Source organism: Megascapheus bottae, chromosome 16 (genome assembly GCF_031878675.1).
Source record: "Megascapheus bottae isolate mThoBot1 chromosome 16, mThoBot2.hap1, whole genome shotgun sequence".
In the NCBI taxonomy this organism is placed as follows: domain Eukaryota; kingdom Metazoa; phylum Chordata; class Mammalia; order Rodentia; family Geomyidae; genus Megascapheus; species Megascapheus bottae.
The window spans coordinates 42,872,272-42,899,756 of NC_143524.1; the positions used below are offsets into that span (position 1 = coordinate 42,872,272).

The following is a 27,485-nucleotide window of genomic DNA, read 5'->3' on the forward strand; positions in this document are numbered from 1 at the left end:
AAATGGATTATAAATTTCTCATCTTCAACTGTAATTGTTCAGATTACCAGCCTCTGGGCCTGTGGAGTTGTTTTTATTATCTGTATTTGAATTCTGATCCAGTTAATTCCTTTTACCTCAGTTTATTCAACTGTGTCTTCATTGCTTCTTTTACTAATATCTAAACTGATATTACTGGGGGCTTAAGATTTTGTTACCCAACTACAAGTTATATAGAATGAGCTAAAGTAACTAAATCATACTTCTGAAACTTGTAAAAACAAAGCTAAGTAATTAATTCAGGGTAATCAACTTAAGTATTCCTATTGTTTATTAATTCATACATTTTAATCACCATCAGAGTGATGGTCTTTCTGGTACCAGAAGACTTTGTGTCATAGCATTGCTTTCTTGTCTTTTGTTAGTTGTGAAGCCCTGGAGCCTCACATGGACATTATGTGAAGCCCTATGGGGAAATCTGAAGGAACTTGAAAACCAGCTGGATGAGCCTATTGAATACATTCAGATTCTGGAACGAAGAAGAGCCTTTTCTCGCTGGCTGTCCCATACTTCTGCACCTCAGATTGAAGAAGAAGTTTCCTTAACCCGAAAAGACAACCCTATAGAGGCTGTCTTCAGCTACCTCACAGGCAACAGGATCAGTGAGGCCTGCTGTCTTGCACAGCACTCAGGTAAACAATATGGTCACTTGTGCTACTACCTATTTCCTACTCATTGCCTTAAAGAAATCACTAGAAATCTGCATAAACTGGAAGTCCTAACCTTGTCTACATTCTGGTTAGAATGTTCCTAACCTGTGTCCTTAAAAAATTTTAGAGATTGCTCGCAAGTATGAGATGGCTCATACTTGTAATACTACCTGCTCAGAAGGCTGAGATCTAAAGATCATGATTCAGAGCCAGCTTGGGCACTAAAGTCCATGAGACTCTTATCTCCAATTAACCAGCAGATAACCAGAAGTGGTGCTGTGGATCAAGTGGTAGAGCAGTAGCCTTGAGGCCTTGAGCTGAAGAGCTCAGGGACAGCAACAAGGCCCAGAGTTTAAGCACCACTACTGAAAAAAAAAGGTTTTTTTTTTTTTTTTTTAGAGATTATTGTGCTTATGGGAATAAAAGATTCACCCAGGCTGGGAATGTTGGCTTAGTGGTAGAGTACTTGCCTAGCATGCATGAAGCCCTGGATTTGATTCTTCAGTACCACATACATAGAAAAAGCCAGAAGTGGCACTATGGCTCAAGTGGTAGAGTGCTATCCTTGAACACAGAGAGCTTTCAGGACAGCACCCAGGACCAGCAAAAAAAAAAAACCAGAAAAAGTTCTTTACTCATTCACTTTATAGCAGGCATACATCTTATTTTTAGATTGGGGTTTCCCATTTCTCTGTGTTACTACATAGTTCATTCTAGTTATGTTTTCAATTATGTCATTTTTTTCCTACAGACCTTTGAATTGGATGTTTTCCTGCTTTATAAATGCAGTGACCTGCAGAACTTGTTCTGTGAATCTATTCATCTCTATATATTATGTAATCTATATGTAATTTACGTTAAACTATTTTTCATATTTCTACTTAAGTTATTTATCAGTATTTTGGCACTGCTACTAGAAATTATTAAGATGTTAAGTCCTCTCTCCTAAGGGCTAGAATAAGAATATAATGGGGCCAGGAGTTTGGCCTAGTGGTAGTGTGTTTGCCTGGCATGCACAAAGAACCAGGTTCAATTCCTTAGTACTAGAAAAAGCCAAAAGTGGTGCTGCAGCTCAAGTGCTAGAGCTCTAGCCTTGAGAAAGCCCAAGGACAGTGCTTACACCCTGAGTTCAAGCCCAAGGACTTGCAAAAAAAAAGAATATGATTCCCCAAGTGTCGAAGATCATAAATACTTAGTAATAATCAAATAACTTTTGTTTCTCTCAACAGGGGATCATCGCCTTGCCCTTCTTTTATCTCAGTTGGTGGGTAGCCAATCGGTCCGGGAGCTACTCACCATGCAGCTGGCAGATTGGCATCAGCTCCAGGCTGACTGTTTCATACAGGATGAGAGACTGCGCATCTTTGCCCTTTTGGCTGGAAAACCGGTATTACCTCCTTTCCTGTATAGGTCAATTTCTCACAAATTCAAAGCTGCTAAGGTTGAAGCAAAAACATATCTCTGTAAATTGCACACTAACCTGTAACTGGCCCTTTTTGTTCACTGCCACTAGAAACCTTTTCACATTGAAAAGGTAGGTATGGTAATCCCAGCCCTAGGAAACAGAGGCTGAAGAATTAAAAGCTAGCTTTGGGGCACATAGGGAGGAGAGGAACTCTATCTATGAAACAAAACAATAATTATAGCAGGGCATAATTAGATCATGCTTGTAGCTACCTAGGAATCAGATCTGAGAATCCAGGTTCAAAGCCATCCAGGGCAGGAAAGTCTAAGTCTTATTTCCAAATACCTTCCAAAAAGCTGGAAATGGTGCTATAGATCAAAGTAATGATCACTGGAACTTGAGCAAAACAACTCAAGGTCAGTACTCAGGCCCTGAGTTAAAGCCCCAGGGCATGCACCCCACAGACAAAAAATTGTTACATTAAAAAAAAATAAAATTATGGGGCCGGGAGTTTCGCCTAGTGGTAGAGTGCTTGCCTAGAATGCACGAAGACCCAGGTTTGATTCCTCGGTACCACATACATAGAAAAAAGCCGGAAGTGGTGCTGAGGCTCAAGTGGTAGAGCTCTAGCCTTGAGAAAATCCAAGGACTGTGCCCAGGACTGGCAAAATAAATAAATAAATAAATATAAAATAATGGCCAGGAGGGTAGCCTAGTGTTTGCCTAGCATACACGAGGCCCTCAGTTTCATTCCTTGGAACCACATACATAGAAAAAGCCAGAAGTGATGCCATGGCTCAAGTGGTATAACACTAGCCTTGAGAAAGCCCCAAGGACAGTGCCCAGGCCCTGAGCTTAAGCCCCAGGACTGGTTAAAAAGAAAAAAATTAAAATATACCATATCCTATACCATAATAAAAGTAAGTAGCTTATCTATCTGAACATCAGCATACATGTATTCATAGTTATTTGTGTTTATATATAAGCAAAACAATTAAGCACAGTTCTGTAACTTTTTTCTTTAATTCATTATGTATAAACATTTTTCATGTACAGTATAATTCTTTTTTGGGGGGGAGAGGAGGGTTCGTGGGGCTTTAACTTGGCCTGGGCACTGTCCCTGAGCTCTTTAGCTCAAGGGTACCACCCTACCATGTACAGCATAATTCTTTCTGTTGTTAATTTTCACCCAACCCGGTCTCTTGAGAAATTCTAGCAAAAGTTCGTTAACATGCTTGGTTGGTTGGTCTTTGGCAATGCTGGTGTTTGACTTTGGTGCATGCTAGGTATAGGCTCTGCCACTGAGCTACTTTATTTTAGCTTACATTCAGTGTAGAGAGTATGATTTCATTGTTACATTTATACTATATTCCAATCAATCTCATTCCTCTTACCACTCTCCCTGCCCTGTTTCCCAAAATGATTTCAATAGGTTGCTGTATTTTCATAATTACAAGGAATCTATTTTGACAGTACTCAGCCTCCATCTTCCTTATTAGCCGAACCCATGATTCTTTCTGCCAACTTCTGTTCCATGCTATGAATGATAGAGCAAAAATAAGTTCTCTATAGTTGTCAACACCTTTGTGACTCTGTGTCCTTGTGTATGTTGCATGTATGAAAGTACGTACACACGTGTACCATTACAGGGGCTTGGTCCTAGGCACTGTCCCTTGCTTTTTTTGCTCAAAGCTGATGCCTCTACCATTTGAGCCACAGCTGCACTTCCAGCCTTTTGCTGGATAATTGGAAATTAGAGTCTCAAATTCTTTTCTCCCTTATCTGTGATCTTCACATCTCAGCCTTCTGAGTAACTAGAGTTATAGGTGTGAGCCAACAGTGCTCAGCTAATTACATTGTTCTTTTTCTTTTTTTCCTTTTTTTTGGTTGTTGTTGGTGGTGGTGGTGGTCATGGGACCTGAACTCAGGATCTGGGCCACACTGTCCCTAAGATCTTTAGCTCAAAGCTAGTGCTCTACCACTTTGAACCACAGCACCACTTCCAGTTTTCTGGTGGTTAATTGGAGAAGAGTCTCATGGACTTTTATGCTGGGGCTATCTTTGAAATGCAACTCAGATCTCAGCCTCCTGAGTAGCTAGTTTTATAGGTGTGAGCTATTGGCACCTGGCTTGATTACATTCTTCTTTTTCATCTTCCTTCTTTCCTTCCTTCCTTCCTTCCTTCCTTCCTTCCTTCCTTCCTTCCTTCTTTCCTTCCTTCCTTCCTTCCTTCCTTCCTTCCTTCCTTCCTTCCTTCCTTCCTTCCTTCCTTCCTTCCTTACTTTCTTCCTTTCTTTCCTTCTTTCTTTTTGTGCCAGTCCTGGAGCTTAGGCTCAGGGACTGAGCACTGTCCTTCAGCCACAGCACCACTCCTGGCTTCTTTCTATGTATGTGGTACTGGGGAATTGAACCCAGGTCTTTGTGCATGTTAGGCAAGCACTCTTCCACTAGGCCAAACTCCTCGCCCATTGATTACATTCTTACAACAAATTTTTAGAAATAAAATAACTAATCAGAATTTACTCTCTAAAAAAAATTTATTAGCCAGGAATTGCTAGCTCCTATCTATAATCCTTGCTACTCAAGAGGCTGAGATCTCAGAACTGTACACATACATACAAAAAAGTATAAGCAGTGAAGCAGTGAAAAAGAATTTCCTCTGTTCTTAGCTCAGCAAATCTATGCTTTTACTAAAATATTACATGAGTGTGTTAGTTTCCTCTGTGACAGAATACTTAAAGAGAAGAATTAATTTTGGTTTAGATTTCAGAGGTTTCAGTCCATTGTCAGTTGTGCATTTGTTTCTGGGGCATGATGAAGCAGAAGGTCATGACAGTGATCATTTCACTGAACAGAGCTACTTACTTCATTACAGCAAGAAAGCAGGAAGAAGGAAAGGTTCTGTGAACAAGGAGTAGATCCCCCAAGGACCTGTCCCCAGTGGTCTGACTCCTCCTATCCTACCGGACCCCCACCTCCTAAGGTTCCAACCACAACTCAAAACATTACCACCATCTGAAGACCTCAAACACCTATGCGAGACAGTTCATATTTACACCAGAACATTGAGTGAATGAATAGCTTGCAGGTATCAGGAGTAACAAAGTAAAATATAGCTGTGGTAATGATTTTGTCTCCTGCAGGTATGGCAGCTCTCAGAGCAAAAGCAAATCAATGTGTGTTCCCAGCTGGATTGGAAACGCTCCCTTGCTGTACATCTTTGGTATTTGCTCCCACCCACAGCCTCCATTTCCAGAGCACTCAGCATGTACGAAGAAGCATTTGAGGTAGGTGTATCCAGTAGAACCAAGCAAGAATCCTGGATGATATTCTGCTTTGCCACAGAAGTTCAGTAGAGAGAGCTGTCACCACCTATTTCCTCCCCGCCCCTCCCCCTTTAATTAGTTATGCTGGTTGAACTTAGGGTCTAGGCATTGAGCTTTTTTACTCTACCACTTAGAGCCTTCTTGTGGTTAATTGGAGACAAGAGTCTCATGGACTTTGTTGCTAGGCAAGCACTCTACCACTAGGCCAAACTACTGGCCCCCATCTTTTTTTGTTTTTTGCCAGTCCTAGGGCTTGAACTCAGGGCTCGGGCTGGGCACTGTCCTTGGATAATTTTTGCTCAAAGCTAACACTGCAACTTGAACCACAGCACCAAGTCCAGCCTTTTCTGTGTATGTGGTACCGAGGAATTGAACCCAGGGCTTCGTGAATGCTAAGCAAGCACTCTACCACTAGGCTACACTCCTGCCTCGTAGCTTCCCATCTTTAAGTTTCACTGGTTCATTAAGACAGTGGAATATGTTTGACAAGAAAAGTTTTAGAACTCTCATAGATGCCTTTGAAGTATCACACCAGTTTTGTCATTTAGTTTGGTTTGGCTTTGCTTTAATTGTTTAAGTAGGGTTTGAACAAAAGGTGTTTTCTTGGCAGCTTTTCTACTTGTGCCAATTTTTGCTTTCATTATTTTTCAAATAAAGTCTTGCTTTTATGAATGGGCTAGTATGGACTATGATTCTCTTATTGATACTCCCTACACAGCTGAGATGGAAGGCTTGAATTACTGAGCCCTACTATTTACTGATTAATAGGAGCATCTCAAGAACCTTTTGACCAGGCTAGCCTTTCACACTCTTACCTCCCAAGTAACTAGGCCTAGAGGTGTGAGCCACTGTGCCAAGGTTGGGATATCACATCATTTTTAATACAGGTATTTAAATTGAGACATGATCATCTCTAGTGTATGACACTAACAAGCTGATGTATTGTTTTGTCAAATTCTTCCCCTTCAGAATACCTCTGAGGGTGACAGGTATGCCTGTTCCCCGCTTCCTTCATATCTAGAGGGCTCTGGCTGTTTGGTAGAGGAAGAACAACACTCGCAGAGACCACTTCAAGATGTTTGTTTTCACCTTCTAAAACTCTACAGTGACAGGTAACCTAAAGCTAGGCTTTAGTTACTTGAGAATGCTCTATGAGTCCCTGTGTCCCTATATGTCCTTTCCCTCTCATATACCATAAATTGCTAAAAATTTACCAAAAAAAAAACACAACAAAACTTGCAGTTGGTGGAAAGAAAACCATAAAAATTATTTTAATTAAGATTGACTTAAAAGTATCTAGATTGAAGCTGGGTGGTGGTGGCTCATGCCTTTGATCTTAGCTACTCAGGAACCTGAGATCTAAAAATCGCCCTTCAGAGCCAGCCTGGACAGGAAAGTCTGTGAGACTCTCATCTCCATTTAAGTACCAGAAAATCAGAAATGAAGCTGTGGTTGAAAGTGGCAGAACACTAGCCTTGAGCATAAAAGTTCAAGGACAGAGCCCAGGCCCTGAGTTTGAGCCCCATAACTGACCAAAAAAAAAAAATTTGCAGTTTGATGATAATTACCATAATGTCACATTACAACCAAGGTATTTCTGCTACCCCACAAAAAATTTGCTAATTGCCCTTCAGGAATTAATACTCTGCCTCAAACATCTGTTAATTGGCTTTCTGTTATAAATGAGTTTTGCTCTTTTCTGATTCCATGTAATTGAGCTTCTGTGTGTTCACCTGTAGCCGGTTTCTTTCACTGAGCATGATTGTGAGATTAGCTATGTTAAATATGCACAACAGAATTTTGGTCCTTTGGTTTTTTATTTTGTGTTGATTTTTACACAATTTGTGTATCATTTGTTAATGAACAAGTTATTGTTGGTTTTAGCTATTACGGGCAAAGCTGCTATGAATATTTTTTTGTTCAAAAGTAGTGTTGACAGAAAAGAAAAAAATAAGGGAAAAGGTGGGTGGAAGGGGGGATGATGTTGAAGGGTTGACACTGATCAAGATGCATTGTATGCAAAAGTTGCTTTGTTAAATGACAAATTCAATACATAAAGTAAAAATTAAGAATGGTGAGAGAATGAAGGGCTCTGGGACAACACCCAGGCCCAGAGTTCAAGTCCCACTACCAACCAAAAAAAAAAGAAAAGAAAAATCAATGTTTATTTCTTCTATCTTTGGCCGGGCATGGTGACAAATTAAAAAAAAAAAAAAGCGGGGGTGGGGACTTACAGATTGATAATCTAAGCCCTAGATCTTTAAAGTTTACAGGTATAGTAGCTGAGTTTATGCTCTTTGCATGTCTGTGAATTGCAAGCTAGAGATTTATCATATAAACTGATCCAGGACCATTGAAGTCCTTGGGCTTTAGTTGTGGGGAGAGGGGAGTAAAACTTCACAGGGATACTTTTAAAACCCAAGGTATTTGGATTCCTATACAATAATTAATACTCATTAAGGATAAGAATTAAAGGTTAAAAACTACAAGATGTACAAGAAAATAACCTTCATGAAGCTGTTTCAACAGATTAACACCCCAAAACTTCATGTAGTAAAAGGGTAATCTTGCTTAAGAAAAGTAATGAGCTCTAAGGACAGTGCTCAGGCCCTGAGTTCAGCCCCACAACTGGCAAAAAAAAAGTAAAGTATAGAGTAATGAACATTGCCTTTTTGATAGTTTGGAGAGTAAAAACTGTTAAGACTCCATGTATTGTAATGATATACCTGTTATCTTACAGTCTCTCATAAAGGAAGGGTTTTTTGTTTTGTTTTGTTTTGTTTGTTTCTTTTGCCAGTCCTGGGCTTGAGCCCAGGGCCTGAGCACTGTCCTTTAACTTTCTCAAAGCTAGAGTTCTAGGGGCCTAGAGGTAGAGTGCTTGCCTAGCATGCACGAAGACCCGGGTTCGATTCCTTGGCACCACACACATAGAAAAATTCCAGAAGTGGTGCTGAGGCTCAAATGGTAGAGCTCTAGCCTTGAGAAAGTCCAAGGACCGGGCTCATGCCCTGAGCTCGAGCCCAGGACTGGCAAAAAAAAAAAAAAAAAAAACTAGAGTTCTACCACTTGAGCCTCAGCACCATTTCTAGCTTTTTTCTATGTATATGGTACCAAGGAATCAAACCCGGGTCTTTGTGCCAGCTAGGCAAGCACTCTACCAATAGGCCAAACTCCCAGCCCCAGGTTTTGTTATTTTTTCTTTTGTCTTTTTTTTTATAGGATCTATAATCTAGGTGAAGCTGCTATAATGTTTCATAAGAAGACATGTATCCTCTGAGACACAGCCAAAACAGTTGTCTTTTTCAATGCAGGTGATATGCTACCTAATGTGTAATAACTCTCAGCCTTTTTTCCTCTGCAGACATTATGATCTTAATCAGCTGTTGGAACCTCGAAGCATAACTGCAGATCCTTTGGACTATCGCCTAAGTTGGCACTTGTGGGAAGTGCTCCGGGCTCTTAACTATACCCATCTCTCAGAGCAGTGTGAAGGTGTGCTGCAGGCCAGTTATGCTGGCCAATTGGAAAGTGAAGGTCTCTGGGAATGGGCCATCTTTGTTTTCCTGCACATTGAAAACTCAAGGTAAGAAGCTGTTTAACCCACTGGGTACCTCTGTAGGGCAATGCCAAAGGACTTAAGTCTTTTAGGTTTCAATTCAGCAAGGGTTAGAGATAATAGCTTAGGAATGAGAAATTTGTATAAATGAGTAAGGAACTAGATTTGATCCATAGTACCCAAAATAATTGAGCTAGTAACTGAGGGGAGTATGCATGAGATCCAGCCATGTTTTGATAAACATTAAGACAATTTTAAACCTTCAACCCATACTGTATTACTTGAACCAGTTAAAAATGATTTTGTGGGGCCGGGAGTTTGGCCTAGTGGTTAAAGTGCTTGCCTAGCATGCATGAAGACCCGGGTTTGATTCCTCGGCACCACATACATACAAAAAAGCCGGAAGTGGTGCTGAGGCTCAAGTGGTAGAGCTCTAGCCTTGAGAAAGTCCAAGGACAGTGCTCAGACCCTGAGCCCAAGCCCAGGACTGGCAAAAAAAAAAAAAAATGATTTTGTGATTACATGCCAAATTACATTTATCACAAAGCTCTGAGAAAGAAGAGATCTTTGAACTGTAGTGATCAAGAGGCAGTTAGAGATAAGATTCAAGAAACCTATAAAATTGAAATAAGAAATAATGAAATGTGGTGCCAGGGGTGTGTCCTAGTGGTAGAGTGTTCAACTAGCATGCACAAAGCCCTGGGTTCAATTCCTTGGTACCATGTACTCACAAAAAGCTGTAAGTGGTCCTGTGGCTCAAATGGCAGGGCGCTAGCCTTAAGCAAAATGTGTTCAAATACAGTGCCCAGGCCCTGAGTTCAAGACCCAGGACTGATGAAAGAAAGAAAGAGGCGGGGGGGGGGGTGCCAGAGTGATGTGGTCTTGGGTAGCCAAGGCATAGATGTGATGAATTCAAAGACAGCCATGGCCAAACATAGCAAGTTCCAGTCCTGCATGGGCTAAGTAGTGAGAGTCTGTCTCAGAAAAGAAGGAAAAAAAGGGAAGGAGGGGCTGGGAGTTTGGCCTAGTGGTTAAAGTGCTTGCCTAGCATGCATGAAAACCTGGGTTCGGATTCCTCGGTACCACATACATAGAAAAAAGCCGGAAGTGGTGCTGAGGCTCAAGGCTCTAGCCTTGAGAAAGTCAAAGGACAGTGCTCAGGCCCTGAGCTCAAGCCCAGGACTGGCAAAAAAAAAGAAAGGGAAGTGAAGAGAAAGGAAAAGGCATAGGATATGAGGACAGCAGCAGCATTAACTTAGGCAAAGTAGGGCTGAATGAACTGCTTTAGTGTATCTATGAGAGAGCAGGAAGAAGGATACTGCTTTTTCTTGTTTTACTGCTTTTTCCTTTCCTTATTGCCCACATCCATTTTTGTTTGTTTGTTTGATTGTACTGTATTATCAATTCCACCCTGTTGTGGTATATGGATAGGGAACCTCTGTTCCCTGTCCTGAAACACCTTTTCACAGTGGTTTGAACAGTGTAAGATTTTACTTGGGTTTAGTTTTTCTGTGTGTGTTGGTCTTGGGGCTTGAACTCAGGGTCTGGGTGCTGTCCCTGAGCATTTGTGCTCAACATCAATGCTCTAACATTTGAGCTACTGCTCTACTTCTGGCTTTTTGGTGGTTAATTAGAGATAAATTTCACAGACTTTTGCCCACACTAGCCTTGAACCATAAGCCTCAATTCTCAACCATCTGAGTAGCTAGGATTACAGGTATGAACCACCAGCACTTGACTGGTTTAGTTTTTAATAATGGTGGCCACAAAGTATTAACAATAATAACAAAAACATTTACATGGCACTTGGTTACTAGTGTTTTTGTATGTTTATATTCTGTTCCAAGTATATTGCATATATTAATCATTTTATGCTCATAATAAACCTATGAGGGGGCCAGGAGTTTGGCCTACTGGTAGAGTATTTGCCTAGCATGCACAAAGACCCGGGTTCAATTCCTTGGTACCACATACATAGACAAAAGCTAGAAGTGGTGCTGTGTGACTCAAGTGGTAGAGCTCTAGCCTTGAGAAAGCCCAGGACAGTGCTCAGGCCCTGAGTTCAAGGCCTAGGACTGGTAAAAACAAATAAATAATAAAAAAAAACTTATGAGGTAGAATGTCTTAAATAAATCTATTCACAGGGCATGGTGGCACAGACCTGTAATTGGAGCATTAGTGAGGCTAGAATAAGAGGATCATGGATCTGAGGCCAGCCAGACCTTATAGAGTGAAGCTCTGTGTCAGAATAATTGCTGTCATTGTTATCATCCCTGTTTTAAAGATAGAACTGGGGGTTAACTTTTGCACAACTAATAAATAACAAATTGAAGTGTCCAACTCAGACAACCAGAATGTGTGGCCTTCTGTTTTGTCTTCAATGTTGGGGTTGAACTATGATCTTCAGAGTGACAGTGGCTTACACCTATAATCTTAGCGACTCAAGAGGCTGAGATCTGAGGATCACAGTTAGAAGCCAACCAAAAAGCCTGCCATGAGATTCTTATCTCCAATTATCTCCAATTAACTAGCATAAAACTGGAAGTGGAAGTATGGTTCAAGTGGTAGAATACCCATCATGAGCATAAAAACCAAGTAAGAACATAGGGCCATGAGTTTTACCCTCTAGGACCTGCAAAAAGGGAAGAAGGAAAAAGAAAGTCTATGCTGTAAATCATTAGTTGAGTTTTGCAGTCAGACTTGCCATAATTGTAAATCCAACATATATTTACTTTGATTTAGGGTCCAGCTTACTCACTTTGGATTAAAGAAAATGAGTTTCATAGAAACCTTGGGCTCTCCTAGCAGAGATTTACAATAGAACAAAACCTAGATACATAAGGCCAGATAGTATGATGCTAAATGAAAGGACCTTCAGGATATCGAAACAAAAGCCATATAATGAGTAATTGTTGTCCTTAATGTACTATGTTATCTCTCATCTCTTTGCTGTCCCTTGGTTATCTCATATTTTTACAGTATTTCACCTTGTTATCTGATATATTGTATATATGCTTAATTGGTTGTTTGAAATTGGATAGGGAAGGGGGGAAAACAAGATGAGGGGTGGGGGTGGGGGGAGGGAAATGGGGACCATGACATGAGAAAGGGTATCAATGTATATGAAATAATGCACCGTCTATCTGGTGAATATAATGTAACCCTTCTACTAATTACAATAAAAAATATATGACAATAAAGAAAAGAAATTGAGTTTCAGTGTTCTTAAGGTGATTGTAGAATTAAAAGTGTGCAAGTGTGAAAAGCTTTTTATCACAGTTTTTCTCCTTTCTATCCTTTAAAAGGAAGTAGAATGGTCTTTTGAGTTTACTCAGGGGATTTCACTTGGTAAATGGCTGGCTGATAAGGTATTTAGGAATTGGTTTTAGGGAAGAAGGTCCCATTTCCTATAAATGAATATGAGCGGGGCACCAGTGTCTCACAACTGTAATCCTCACTGCTCTGGAGGCTAAAATCTGAGGATTGAAGTTCCAAGCCAGCCTGAGTTTAAGAAAAGTCCCCGTGAGACTCTATCTCCAAATAACCACTCAGAAACTGGAAGTGGAGCTGTGGCTCAAAGTGGTAGAACACAAGAGCTCAAGGACTGAGCCTAGACCCTGATTTCAAGCCCCACAACTGACTCCCCCCCCAATAAGGAAAGAATATGAAAAAGGGGGGGGGTATTTATATTCTTTTATTTTTTTTTAAGCAGTCTTTTCAGTCCTTGGACTGATGAGTACAGAAAACAGACCAAGTTTTGTTTTGTTTTGATTTTTGCTGTTGTTTTAATCTAAAAATGATTATTGCTTTGAACCAGAAAAGGATTACTTAAGGACCCTTAGTCTAGAGAGAATTAATTAAAAAGGCTAATCACTTGAGAAAAGGAAGCCAAGTCCTACAAGAGGCTTACCCCATAAAAACTACTTTTTGTGGGTCTCATGGTTTGACCTCAGGGCCTTGGTACTTCCTCTGAGTCTTACTGCTCAAGGCTGGAACTTTACCACTTGAGCCAGCATTTTGGTGGTTAATTGGAGATAGCAGTGTCATGGAGTTTTCCTGCTGGAGCTAGCTTCAAACCACAATCCTGAGATCCTAGTGGAAACTTTTTTAATTTAAACTGACCATGTTAGAAGAATAGGAGGAATGTGCTTCAATGGACTTACTCTATGCAGAACTACTTTATCCCAGTTCTTAATCTTCTAGGTGATAGCAAGAGTTACTGGACAGGAAATAAGAGAGATCCTAAATGAAAAAGGTCTTCTCTGGGGAGATGGCAGCCTTCCTTCCCTAGAATATTGTAATTTTCATCAAAAGAATATTGTATGCTTAGATCCCCTTCTATCTTACTTAAAATATGGTATGATGCTGGGCTGGGAGTTTGGCCTAGTGGTAGAGTACTTGCCTAGCATGCACGAAGGCCTGAGTTCGATTCCTTGGTACCATATACATAGGAAAAAGCTAGAATTGGTGCTGAGGCTCAGGTGGTAGAGCTCTAGCCTTGAGGAAGTCCAAGGACAGTGCTCAGGCCCTGAGCTCAAGCCCAGGACTGGCAAAAAAAAAAAAAATAGATAGGTAGATAGATATATGGTATGATGGGTTTTCGTTCATTTGGCTTTGCTTTTAAAGTGAAGTTTGAATTGCCTTACAAAGGATCTAGACCTCTAAAGAGACTGCCCCCAGGGCCAGGAGTTTGGCCTAGTGGTAGAATGCTTGCCTAGCATGCACAAAGACCTGAGTTTGATTCCTCAGTGCTATGGCTCAAGTGACAGAGCTCTAGCCTTGAGAAAACTCAAGGACAGTGCTCAGGCCCTGAGTTTTAGCCCCCGGACTGGAGGCTGGGGACGAGTCTTGAGACCCCAAAGGGCCACTCTAAGCAGTTTTCTTTTTTTTTCTTTTTCTGCCAGTCCTGGGCCTTGAACTTAAGTCCTGAGCACTGTCCTTCAGCTTTCTCAAAGCTAGAGCTCTACCACTTGAACCACAGCACCACTTCCAGCTTTTTTTTCCTATGTATATAGTAATGAGGAACCAAACCCAGGTCTTCGTGCATGCTAGGCAAGCACTCTACCACTAGGCCAAACTCCCAGCCCTCTCAGCAGTTTTCTACAACTAAGGATAGTATTCATTCCAGCTTTGCTCTTCTTTGTAGTATGCGTGAAAAGGCTGTTCGAGAGCTGCTTACCCGTCACTGCCAGCTGGTGGAGACCCCTGAATCTTGGGCTAAGGAGACATTCCTTACCCAGAAACTTGGTGTACCTGCTGAGTGGATTCATGAGGCCAAAGCTGTGCGAGCCCACATGGAATCTGATAAGCATTTGGAGGCTCTCTATTTGTTTAAAGCTGGTCACTGGAACCGCTGCCACAAACTTGTCATCCGACACTTAGCTTCTGGTGAGTGCTTGGGCTCAAATCTCCCGGAATAACTCCAAATTCTTCTGACTTTCATGGCTTCATGATAATTCAGGCTGGATGATGCTCATTATAAGACTTGGAAAGCTTGAATCAAATTATGCTTTGAGAAAACCCTTTGAGAAGAAGCTTGGCTAGGATGAGGGGCTTGAAAGGAATAAGAAGAGAAGGTAACAACTACAAAGTTATTTTTTGCAGCAACATCTATGATGTGCATTAAATAAGATTAAGCTCTTGGGCTGAGAATGTGGATTAGTGTTAGATTGCTTGCCTAGCCCTGGGTTTGATGCCTTAGTACCACATAAACAGAAAAAGCTGCAAGTGGTGTTATGGCTCAAGTGGTAGAGTGCTAGCCTTGGGCAAAAGAAATTCAGGGACAATGCCCAGGCCCTAAATTCAAGCCCTAGGACTCTCCCCCCGCCCCCCCAAAAAATGAAGCTCTTTCAATGTTTATGGACATTTTGTTCAATACCAGAAATACCTGCAGAGAAACCTAAAACCAAGAAGTCCTCTATACTTTTTGGAGACACTATACATTTTGTTCAATACTTTGTCTTTCCAGATGCCATCATTAATGAGAACTATGACTTTCTGAAGGGCTTTTTGGAAGACCTGGCACCTCCAGAGCGCAGTAGCCTAATTCAGGACTGGGAAACATCTGGACTTGTTTATCTGGACTATATTCAAGTCATTGAAATGCTCCACCATATTCAGCAGGTATCTAAGCTCCTTAAGCCAGTACCTGATTTTGTTCCTTGACCTTTGAATTTTTAGAGACCACCAAAGGCCCTCTTATATATTTGAACTCACTGGTAGAGATAGCATTGTCATTGCAGGTTGGACATTTTGGTGAGATCAATTTGATGTAACTATTTTGACCAAAAAACAAAAACACTTTTTTAAAAAAAAAATCTTACTACCATTTATAGGGCTTATTTATAGCCCTTTTCCAGCCTGTCTTTAAGAGACAAATGCAAGAATGAGAAGAGATACAGTAAAATCAAGGTGAGATGAGAATGTTTCATAAATTATTGGCATGTTTTAAAGTTGCAATTTTTAAGTCTTGATTTACTATTAGCTAAGACAGTCATAAGATGAATCTCTTGCTTACAGCATAGAAGCCAGTTGTACATACAGAATTGAGTTTCCATTAGAAGCTTTTTACCTTTTATTCCTGCTTTAATTCTTACCACTATTAATCCCAGTGTACTGTATGTGCATCAAACTACTCATGGATTGTACAACAGACAGACCATCTTATTTATTAAAATCTAGATGGTAGACGGGCGAGGTAGCTCATGCCTATAACCCTAGCTACTCAAGAGGGTGAGATCTGAGGATTGAGGTTCAAAGCTAGCCTGGGCAGTAAAGACCATGAGACTCTTACCACCAATTAACCACCAGCCTGGGCACTAAAGACCATGAGACTGTTATCTGAATTAACCACTAGAAAATCGGAAGTGGCACTATAGCTCAAGGTTACAGGATGGTAGCCTTGAGTTGAAGAGCTCAGCAGACAGCATTTGTTTTTGGTTTGTTTTTTTTTTGGGGGGGGGGATCGAACTTAGGGCTTGAACTCTGAGCCTGGGCTCTGTTCCTAAACTCTTCAGTTCAAGGCTACCGCCCTACTCCTTGAGCCACAGAGCCACTTGAGGTGAAGAGCTCTGGAAAGTGCCCGGGCCCAAAGTCTAAGCCCTAAAACAAACAAACAAACAAAAATCTAGATGGTAAGCTAGGTGCTTGTGGCTGATGGCTTTCATCCTAGATACTCAGGAAGTTGAGATGTGAGGCTCACAGTTTGAAGCTGGCATGGATAGGGAAGTCTATGAGACTCTCTTCTCTCCAATTAACTAAAAAGTTGAAAGTGGAGCTGTGGCTCAACTGGTAAGAGTGCTGGCCTTGAACACAAAAAGCTCAGGGACAGTGCCCAGGCCCTGAGTTCAATTCCCAGGACAGTACCACAAAAGGAAGAAAGGCCAGAGTGGACATAGTCCACTCAGAAGGCTGAGATCTAGATTGAAAACCAACCCAGGCAGAAAAGTCTATGTGATTCTGTCTCCAGAATAACCAGCTAAAAGCAGGGAAAGAAGTATAAATCAAGTGTTAGTCTACCAACTGAGCAAGCAAGTCAAACAAGCTTAAGGCCTTCACTTCAAACCACAAAACCACCAAAAATAAAAATAAAATAATTAAAAGCAGTTTAGGACTAAGAGCTTAAGCTTGCTTGCTTGCTTGCTTGCTTTTTTTCTTTTGTCTGTCATGGGACTTGAACTCTGGGCCTAGGAGCTGACCATGAGCTCACCAGCTCAAGGCTGCCACCCTACCCATTGAGCCACAGCACCTCTTCCTTTTTTTTTTTTTAAGAAGTTTTTCAAGTCAACTTATTACAACTTATAATTCATATCTCCCATGTTTACTACTTGCTAGATAACGACCCTCTCAAAGAAAAAAGAAAAGAAATTCTATAGTCTAAAAAACCAAAAAGCAAAAAATGGAATAAAGATATACTAGTATATATTATAATGCATATCTGACAGAGTTTTTTGCAAAAATTAAACAAAGACATATGATACCTCACATAAACTAAATTTTTCATAATTGTTGTCTATTACCTAAAATTACCATGTTAATTTCTAACTCAGCATAATTTCAGGCCCATAAAGGACAGAAAGATACCTTTGTGTAACAACATTGCTTATTTCATATACACAGCCTAATTATTGAAAACCAATGTGTACACAGTACTGTGGTGAATTGGGATACATAAATAATAATTTGGGGCTGGGAGTTTGGCCTAGTGGTAGACTGCTTGCCTAGCATGCACGAAGACCCGGGTTCAATTCCTCTGTACTACATACATAGAAAAAGCCAGAAGTGGTGCTGAGGCTCAAGTGGTAGAATTCTAGCCTTGAGAAAAAAATCCAAGGACAGTGCTCAGCCCTGAGCTTAAGCCCAGGACTGACAAATAAACAAAGTGTTCTTCCCTTTAAAAAAAAAAACAAAAAACAGAGTACAGAGGCTAGGAATGTGGCTTAGTGGTAGAGTGCTGGACTAGCATGCACGAAGCCCTGGGTTCGTTTCCTTAGCACTACATGCACCACATAAACAGCAAAAAAAAAACCCAGAAATGACACTGAGGTTCAAGTAATAGAGTGCTAAACGTGAGCAAAAGAAACTGAGGGACAGTGTCCAGGGCCTGATGGACATATACACACAAAGAGAAAACAGTCAATATAGCTGTACACACAGTGAATAAATAACCCAGTCTGAAAGAGTTTAAGTTACAGCATAGCTAGTAAACATATGATTTAATGAAACACTAATTTCTTAGTTTAGAACCTCTCCAGTGTTTTCTTGTTTTACTCTCCATTTTACCATGTAAACATCCCTGAGTTCCCATTTTTCTGGAGTTTTACTATTTACTTTCCTGCAAAGCATGATCCTTTTTGTTCTTGATATGCATGTATCCATTTAGATATTGCCCCTTCAACTCATTCTCTCCTGACCTCTCCCCCATCTGAAATAGCCATTTGACTTCTTTCTTCCCCATAAGCCTATTTAAATTACATAAATGGCTTGTGATTCTTCAGGGTTTGTTACTATCTGATTTTTCGATGGAAAGTCACTACATTGTCCACTCTGGCCTCAAATTCAAATTCCAAGTCTTCCTGCCTCTGTCTACCAAGTGCCAACACACTCAGTGCTCTCTGATATTTTCTCGTTTATAAATTTCACAACAAAGACATCATGTTTGCCATTATTTAATGTCCATTTAAAATCTGGATTCTATATAGACATCTTCTAGAAGCTGAGTGCCCAAAAAGAACACAGCCCTATTATTTTAGTCCAGTGGGTCTTTTTTGTGTGGTGGGCTGTACCTGAGCTTTTTTGCTCCAGGCTGGCTTGAGCCACCAGCTCCACCTTCGGCCATTTTGGTAATTAATTTGAGATAAAAATCTCACAGACAGCCTGGAGTTTGGCCTAGTGGTAGAGTGCTTGCCTAGCATGCACAAAGACCCAAGTTCGATTCCTCGGTACCACATACATAGAAAAAAGCTGGAAGTGGTGCTGAGGCTCAAGTGGTAGAGCTCTAGCCTTGAAAAAGTCCAAGGACAGTGCTCAGGCCCTGAGCTCAAGCCCAGGACTGGCAAAAAAATCTCACAAACTTTCTTGCCCAGGCTGGCTTTGAAACAGGAACCTCAGATCTCAACCTCCTGAGTAGCTAGAATTACTGGCATGAGCCACCAGTGCCAAGCCTAGAACTAAAGATAATTCTGATCTGATCTGAGCTCATCTCCAATTAACCACCAGAAAACCAGAATAAGTGACACACTGGATCAAAGTGTACAGTGCTAACCTTGAGCAAAAGAGCTCAGGGACAGTGCCCACGTCTTGAGTTCAAGCCCAACAACCAAAAAAATAAAAGAAAGAAAAAGAAAAAAAATCTGTGTTGACAAAAAGCAAAAAGCTGGATATTGGTGGCTCACTTATAATTCTAGCTACTCTGGGAGGTTGATAGCTGAGCCAGCCTGGGCACACATATCTGAGAATTTATCTCCTAACAGTAGTTCAAGTAGTGTGCTACCCATGAACAAAAGAAGCTGAGCAAAACCTTGAACCCCTGCACTGACAAAAACAAAACAAGACAAAACCTAATACTGGATTCTGGCAGATGAATAGAATTTGTATACACAGAAGATTCTGCAAGCCCCTTGAAAGTGGATTTAATGACAGATACTTATTGGAAGTGTTGAGTGAGCCATTTAGAGAAGAAGAGGTGATGGGAGACTTTAGTTCACTGAAGAGTCAGATGGGACAAGATGCTCTAAATAGGGAATGAGGTCTTGACTTCAAGCCTAGTTCCACCAAAATAAAAAGGTGCCTGTATGTATTCAGAGTGTAAATAACAGATAAAAATAATGGAATTTGGGGCCAGGAGTGTGGCCTAGTGGTAGAGTACTCATCAAGCATACACAAAGCCCTGGGTTCGATTCCTCCCTACCACATACACAAAGCCAGAAATGGTGCTGTGGCTTCAGTGGCAAAGCACTAGCCTTGAGCAAAAAGTGTCCAAGGACAGGCCTGGGCACTGTCCTCAAGGCTAGCACTCTACCAGTTGAGCAACAGCACCACTTTTGGTTTTTCTATGTATGTGGTACTGAGGAATTGAACCCGGGTCTTCATGCACTCTACCACTAAGCCAAACTCCCAGCCTCTGTGTATTCTTTAGGAGTTATACCATCTCTCTGAACTCAGATTTATTTAGATTTTAGGTGTCACATTAAAGCTTGCTAATTATATATCTACGGATTGAAATGATAGAAATTTTTCTTGATTGATTGGTTTCTCTACTTCTCTGTAGGTGGATTGCTCAAGTTATGAACTAGAGAAGTTACACACCAAAGTGACATCACTGTGCAACCGCATAGAACAGATCCAATGTCATAATGCCAAGGATCGTCTAGCTCAGTCAGGTAAGCCCATAGCCTCTATTCCCTTCCTGATGGTGGCCTACTCCCTATCTTAATAACTATGGCCCTACTCTTCATCCTCAGTACCCACTCTTTCCCAGTGCCATCCTCAGTGCTCATTCCATCTTTTCTCTTTAGACATGGCCAAACGTATAGCCAATTTGCTGCGGGTGGTACTGAGCCTACAGCATGTCCCTGATGCAACTTCAGAATCAACACCAGACCCTCAGCGAGTCCCTTTGCGTCTGCTGGCTCCTCACATTGGCCGGCTCCCCATGCCTGAGGACTATGCCTTGGAGGAACTGCGCAGCCTCACACAGTCCTATCTGCGAGAACTGACTGTTGGAAGCCAGTGAGCCCCAAGCTTTGCTACCACACTCACATGCCCATTCACACTCATAACAAAGCAGTCTCTAGCAGTGTTTTGATTGACACGGATTGCCAATCTCCGAGTTGGCTATGGAATCTACCCTCCCTTACTGCTGCCTTAGGCAGCATCCTCCAATTGTTCAGGCTTTTTGTAATACTGAACATAGCATAAGGGCTTCTGGAACCAAAAAAGAGACAAGTCTTTTGCCATCCTCAAGACCATTCATTTTTTCCTCTTAAAAAAAAAAAATGGTCAATAAAACTCCTTTGCAGATTCTTCCAAAGAACCAGGGAGTTCTTTTCCACCACAGGCATTCTGGACCTTGTTGATCCCCATGCCAACTTTGCTACTCTACTCCCTCCAGCCCTTTTCTACTAGGACTCTTTCAAAGAAACAAGGACAGATGTATTGATCTACAACTGTTCTTAACAGATGAACTAGCCACAGCAGGAAGGGAATGTCTCTAAAGTAGACAGGTTAACAGCTCTAAAGGGCAGACAAGGGTTGGACTAGGGAAACGGAATAGTTTTCCTGCTTCTCTACAGCCCGAGGTTATATATCACTTGATATGATTCTTATAGGAAGCTCCCAGGACTTGGTTAGTCCTGTTTTCAGTCATCTTTCTGAAACTCGTGTCGGATTATACTGAAGGAGAAGTTAGGTTTTTTTTGTTATTTTCTTTTTAAAGGACAAGTTGGGTAGCTTTCCATTCCCCTCCCATTCTAGCCCTAGAGCTTTCCTGCCTTTCAACCACCTTCCCCAAAAGAAAAAGTCATCACTGAGGTAGGCAAGGGCTGGGCTTTGGGGGCCAGGTAGAAGGGCCTTCACTGTATTGCTGCTGGTTATGGGAAGCCCCAGGTACTGGCCTGAGACAACTGGTGTTAATACTGTCACAGATAACATGGCCACCCCTGGGTCTTTATGCATGAAGATTATGTAAAGGTTTTTATTAAAAATATATATATAAATAAATAATCTAGATTATTTTCCTCTTTTTCTGAAGCTACTTTCTTAAAAAAATAAAATAAAACGTTTATAGCATTCTTGGTATTGGTTTTTCCTTTACCCTTTGTGGTTTTTAGGTACTGGGGATCTGCCTCAGGGTCTAGCACATACTAGACAAACACTGGGCTTAGGTTTATAAAGGCAAATTAAGGGGCAAGGGAGTTATCAATACTGGCAGCACATATATTTATGGACGTAGATTCTCAGTTGAAATTCTTCAAATTGGCCACTTAATTCAAAGCATCCTTGGATTTTCTTGTTTGGCTTTTCTACCATACCATTAACAGTTCACTGAACAATGCCAGATAACAAAAGAGAAAAACAGTAAAAAAAAAAAAAAAAAAATTTGGATGTAATTATAAACCAATGGGTAGTGAACATGTTTACCAGTCACTTGACACTGACTTGGATACTCACATGGAGAAAAGCCACACAGTAAAGATATGGAATCAAGCTCTTTCATTCACTGAATTTTAACTTCCTTTGGCTTAAATCTCTTTTCAAAATAAACCTTGAAATATGCTCATTGTGATCAAAGCTATGGTGGGAGACTGGCCTCTCCCCCTTGGTTTTATGTTCTTTCTAGTAGCTTCCTCACTACATACATTCCAGGCACCATGTCTTCATCACTTATGTGTCATCAGACCCTGGCACAGAATGACACATAAATAAGGAATGCTTTCCAAAAAAAAAAAAATCAGGATTTTATCATTACCTTGAATTAAAAGTCTAGCCTCTATGCAGCACAATTTCTATGATGTTTAATTAGGGAATCTCCCCCCCCCCGCTTTTTTTACCAGTCCTAGGGCTTGAACTCAGGGCCTGAGCACTGTCCTTGGGCTTTTTCTTTAAGGCTAACACTCTGCCACTTGAGCCACAGCACCATTTCTGGCTTTTTCTATGTATGTGGTACTGAGGAATCAAACCCCGGTCTTTGTGCATGCCAGGTAAGCATGCTACCACTAGGCCAAACTCCAGGCCCTGATTAGAACCCTTTTTTTAAAAATATTTTTTATTGTAATTAATAAAAGGGTTACATGATATTTGCCAGATAGAATGTGCATTAATTCACATACATTGATACCCTTTCACATGTCTTAGTACCCATTACCCTCCCCCCCACCCCTCCCGTAGAACCCTTTTTAAATGAAAAGGAAAATACTTATCCTAAAAGGATAATCCTTAACTGCTCATCATTTCTATAGCATATATATATATATATTTTTTTTTTTTTTTTTTTTTTTTTTGCCAGTTTGGGCTGGAGCTCAGGGCCCCTGAGCACTGTCCTTGGACTTTGTCAAGGCTTTCTCAAGGCTAGAGCTCTACCACTTAAGCCTCAGCATCACTTCCAGCTTTTTTTTTTTTTCTATGTATGTGGTACCAAGGAATTGAACCTTGGCCTTCGTGCATGCTAGGCAAGCACTCTACCACTAGGCTAAACTTCTGGCCTAGCATACTTTTTTTTTGGTGGGTGCTGGTACTAAAGCTTGAACTCAGGCCCTGGCCTAGGAACTGTCTCTTAGCATTTTTGCTCAGGGCTGGCTTTCTACCACGTCAGCCACTCTTCAGCTCCACTTCCCAGCTTTTTGATAGTTCTGGGCTAATTTCAAACCACAGTCCTCAGATCTAAGCCTGTAGGTATGGTTCATTGGCACCTGGCTATACCATACTTTCTGAAAGGAAAAAATAAAAATAAAAACACCATTGGAAGTGAGAATTCTTTGCTAGAAGTCTACCCATGCTCCATGATTTGCTCAGAGTCCACAAAATGAGTCAGCTATAGAATTCCCAGCTGGTTAGCCCCTGAACTCAGGGGCCCATGTTAAACCCCTAGTAACAGAATAGACCCACTCTAATGTACTTCACGTTCCTCAGTGTTATAGAACTTTTTGGCATAATCCAGATTGGAAGTGGCTCATATCTTCAGTTCAACAAATCAAGACCTGAGCAGGATTCTCATTGCCCATTTAGTCCCTCTAAATAGCAGCCTGTGTAAAGCAGCAACACCAGGAGTATTAAAAGTGCATCTGAGGGGCTGGGAATTTTGCCTAGTAGTAGAGTGCTTGCCTAGCATGCACGAAGGCCCAGGTTCAATTCCTCGGTACCACATAGGTAGAAAAAAAGCCAGAAGTGGTGCTGAGGCTCAAGTGGTAGAGTACTAGCCTTGAGAAAGTCCAAGGACAGTGCTCAGTGCTCAGGCCCTGGGTGGGGGAGGGGGGGAGGAGTGCATCTGAGGGGCTGGAAGTTTAGCCTAGAGGTAGAGTGCTTGCCTAGCATGCATGAAGATCCAGGTTCCATTCCTCAGTACCACATACATAGAAAAAAGCCAGAAATGGTGCTGTGGCTCAAGTGGTAGTGCTCTAGCCTTGAGAAAGCTAAAGGACAGTGCCCAAGCCCTGATTTCAAGGCCCAGGACTGACACACACACACACACACAAAAAGTGCATCTGACTAGGCCATACCACCCAATGGTAGTACACACCTATAGTCCCATCACTTAACATTAGAGGCAGTAATCCTCAGGTTCCAGGCCACATAGTGGGGCCCTATTCCCTTTTTTTTTTTTTTTCCTCCTCCCATGTCTCCCTGTTCACTAAATAGACCAGGCACAGGGCCGAGGCTGAGGTGTATATAGGGTAGATTTACTCTGTTGCCTCTTTCTATACATTCAGTGTAAGAACATAGCCTGTGGTAAGCACTTGGAGGCCAAGAGACCCTATTTCTTAATGTCAGTACTTACAAAACATACATGTCATACAAATATAAATACCCTATAAAACATGAAAACATCAAGAGGCTCAAAGAAAAGACGATATAAGAGAACCGCTCAGTAGAAAACAGACTACAGCCTGGAGTTAAGAAATGGATATAAAATTAAAAGTAGAATAAAAGGCATAAGAGAGGAAATTGGCTTTTAAAGGTTAGGAATGCTGCCCAAACTTGTATGAAACCAGTATTTCACTCATCCCAAAATCAGACACACACACACACAGAATTACAGATCAATCTTTGTTGAGCACAGATGTGAAAATTATCAGATACTTGCAAACCAACTATACACCGTAATCAAGTTGGTTTCATTTCAGGAATATGAAGATAGCAATGTATGAAAATCAAATGTAATATAGCACATAAAAAGAGTCAAGGACAAAAATCACATGGTCATCTCAACTGATACAGAATGACAGGATTCAACATTTTTTTTTCTGCCAGTCCTAGGGCTTGAACTCAGGGCCTGGTCACTGTCCTTGGACTTTCTCAAGGCTAGCACTCTACCACTTGAGCCATAGCACCACTTCCAGCTTTTTCTATGTATGTTGTACCGAGGAATCAAGCTCAGGTCTTCGTGCATATGCTAGGCTTGCACTTTACCACTAGGCCAAACTCCCAGCCCCTCAACATACTTTTATGTTAAAAAGCTTGGGGGGAAAAAAGAAATAAATGTACCTCAACATACTAAAGGATATAGATAGCAAACTTGTAATCAATAGCATAGTATGTGGGAAAAACCGTAACTTCCTTAAAATCATGGATGACACAAGTGTCCATTCCACTCTTAGTACAGTAGCAGAATTCCTGGTCAAGACAAAAGGGACCTGGAAGTAAAACCAGAAGTGGTGCTGTGGCTCAAGTGGTAGGGTTCTAGCCTTGAGGAAAAAAAAAAAAAAACAAGGACGGTGCTCAAGCCCTGAGCACAGGCCCAGGATTGGCAGGGGGGAATAAAAGAAAAGGTATTCAAATAGGAAAACGAAGCCATGCAATCATACCTTTAATCCCAGCTAATCAGGAGGCTGCGATCTGAAGATCATAGTTCAAGGAAAGTCCATGAAACTAATCTCCAGTTAAATGGAAGTGGCACTGTGGCTCAAGTGGTAGAGCACTAACTATCATTGAGCACAGAGTGCCTGCTCAGAGATAGTTCTCAGGCCCTGAGTTCAAGCCCCACTACCAATTAAAAACAAACATTTTGGGGCTGGGAATGTGGTTTAGTAGTAGAGTGCCTGCTTAGCATACATGAAGCCCTGGGTTTGAGTCCTCAGTACCACATAAACAGAAAAAGTCAGAAGTGGCACTGTGGCTCAAGTGGTAGAGTGCTAGCCTTGAGCAAAAGAAGCTCAGGGACAGTGCTCAGGCCCTTTGTTCAAGCCCTAAGACTGGCAAATGAAAGTTCTGGAAAACTAGGAATAGAAGGAACATTCCTTAAAACAAAGGCTATATGACAGATCAGTAGCCAACATCATAGTAAATGAGGAAAAGCTAAAATCCAATATCCCCTAAAATCAGGAACAGGGCAAGGATGCCCACTCTCCACTGTTACTCAGTATAGTTCTAGAATTCTTAGCCAGGACAACAAATCAAGAAAAGGACATTAAAAGGAATCACAAAAGGAAAAAATCTATGAATTAACAAGGATGTAAAAGATCTTCGAGGAGAGCGGGGAGTTTAGCCTAGTGGTAGAGTGTTTGCCTAGCATATGCATGAAGACCCGGGTTCAATTCCTTGGTACTACATACATAGAAAAAAAGCTAGAAATGGTGCTGTGGCTCAAGTGGTAGAGCTCTGGCCTTGGGAAAGTCCAAGGACAGTGCTCAGGCCCTGAGCACAAGCCCAGGACTGCCAAAAAAAAAAAAAAAAAAAAAAAAAAATCTTCGAGGATACCAGGAAATGGAAAAACCTTCCATGTTCATGGGTAGGTAGGATCAGTATTGTGAAAATAGCCATACTGCAAAAATTGAAACTGATTCAATGCAATATCCATCAAAATCCCAATGACATTTTTTTTACCGAGGTAGACAAAAAAAATCCAAAAAAAAATATGGAAACAATTCTAGGCAAAAACAATGAAGACAATATCAATACCAGATTTCTACTTCAGAGCCACAATACCAATCTATTATAGAGCCATAACAACAACAACAACAAAAAAAAAAAAACATGAAAAGACCCAGTCATATGATATTGGACAAAAGAGCCAAAGACATACAGTAGAAAAAACAACTGGTATTGGGAAAATGAGGCAGCCATATGCAGAAAACTAAAAGTGGATCCCTGCTCATCACCACACACTAACATCAATTCATAGTGGATCAAGGACCTCAATGTCAGTGGCCGCAGTGGCTCACGACTGTAATCCTAGCTACTCAGGAGGCTGAGATCTGAGGATCAAGGTTCAAAGCCAGCCCAGGCACAAAAGGACCTGAGACTCATCTCCAATTAACCTCTAGAAAACAGGAAGTGGGGCTGTGGTTCCGGGGGTAGGGCGCTAGCCTTGAACAGAAGAGCTCAGGGACATTGCCCAGGCCCAAGGGATAGGGCAGTAGCCTTTAGCTAAGAACTCAGGGACAGCACCCAGGCTGTGTTCAAGCACCATGACCCCCCCACAACAAAAATAAAAATAAAAAGACCTCAATGTCAGACCCAAAACCCTGAAACTACTGCAAGAGTAAGAGAGACATTAGAACTTAACAGGTACAGGCAAGAACTTCCTGAAGAGTCCCAGACACACAGCTAGGAGAGAAACTCAACAAGCAGGAAAGCTTCTGCACAGGGGATATGAGTTTTAGCTTTTCCCCATTTAATATGATGTTGGCTACTGATCTTTCATATAGCCTTTGTTTTGTTTTAACTGTCAAGGTAATGTACAGAGGGGTTAGTTACATTCGCCCGATAGTAGGTGCATTACCTCTCACACATTGATACCCCTTATCATGTTTTTGTCCCCATTTCCCTCCTCCCTATATAGCCTTTGTTTAAAGGAATGTTCCTTCTATTCCTAATTTCTCCAAAACTTTTTTTTTTTTTGGTCAGTTGTGGGGCTTGAACTCTGGGCCTGGGTGCTGTCCCTGAGCTCCTCAGCTCAAGGCTACCACCCTACCCCTTGAGCCACAGTGCCACCTCCGGTTTACTAGTGGTTAACTGAAGATAAGAATCTCACTGTCTTTAGTGCCCAGGCTGGTTTTGAACCACACTCCTCAGATCTCAGCCTCCTGAGTAACTAGGCCCTGTGACTCCATACTCTTTACCTTAAATACCATGTACTCACATGCACATCTGTGGGAGGGTGAGGGAAGAGCACGAAATCCCAGCGGAAAAAAAGGTGAAAAAGTGCAACAGCGGAGCACACTGGACATGGATGAAAGTGAACTATGCAATTCATGGGTGGAGATGGGAGGGAGGGAATAGAAGAGAATGAAGGGACAGATGACACTACTTGAAAAAATGTACTTTCAAACTGATGTGTGTAAATGTAACCACGC

At 41.4% G+C, this 27,485-nt stretch overlaps 1 protein-coding gene, 1 long non-coding RNA gene and 1 other non-coding gene across 5 annotated transcripts in view; 1 reads left to right on the forward strand and 2 right to left on the reverse strand.

Moving 5' to 3' along the window:
• Positions 1-21,264, forward strand: part of Nup98 (nucleoporin 98 and 96 precursor) — a 96,482-nt gene extending 75,218 nt beyond the window's left edge. For all 3 annotated transcript variants that reach the window (XM_090348306.1, XM_090348308.1, XM_090348307.1), the window contains exons 25-33: positions 405-671; positions 1,919-2,076; positions 5,238-5,381; positions 6,390-6,532; positions 8,782-9,003; positions 14,123-14,364; positions 14,945-15,099; positions 19,745-19,856; positions 19,992-21,264. In XM_090348306.1, coding sequence (XP_090204432.1) covers positions 405-671; positions 1,919-2,076; positions 5,238-5,381; positions 6,390-6,532; positions 8,782-9,003; positions 14,123-14,364; positions 14,945-15,099; positions 19,745-19,856; positions 19,992-20,209 — 1,661 coding nt within the window. In that variant the 3' untranslated portion in view covers positions 20,210-21,264. The remainder of the gene's footprint in view (positions 1-404; positions 672-1,918; positions 2,077-5,237; positions 5,382-6,389; positions 6,533-8,781; positions 9,004-14,122; positions 14,365-14,944; positions 15,100-19,744; positions 19,857-19,991) is intronic.
• Positions 1-27,485, reverse strand: part of LOC150053439 (uncharacterized) — a 48,582-nt gene that overhangs the window by 13,192 nt on the left and 7,905 nt on the right. The window contains exon 2 of the long non-coding RNA XR_016538086.1: positions 1,986-2,125. This is a non-coding gene — a long non-coding RNA (uncharacterized LOC150053439). The remainder of the gene's footprint in view (positions 1-1,985; positions 2,126-27,485) is intronic.
• On the reverse strand, positions 23,805-23,936 carry LOC150053440 (small nucleolar RNA SNORA51). Its single transcript, XR_016538181.1, has one exon. It is a non-coding gene; the product is annotated as a small nucleolar RNA SNORA51 (small nucleolar RNA).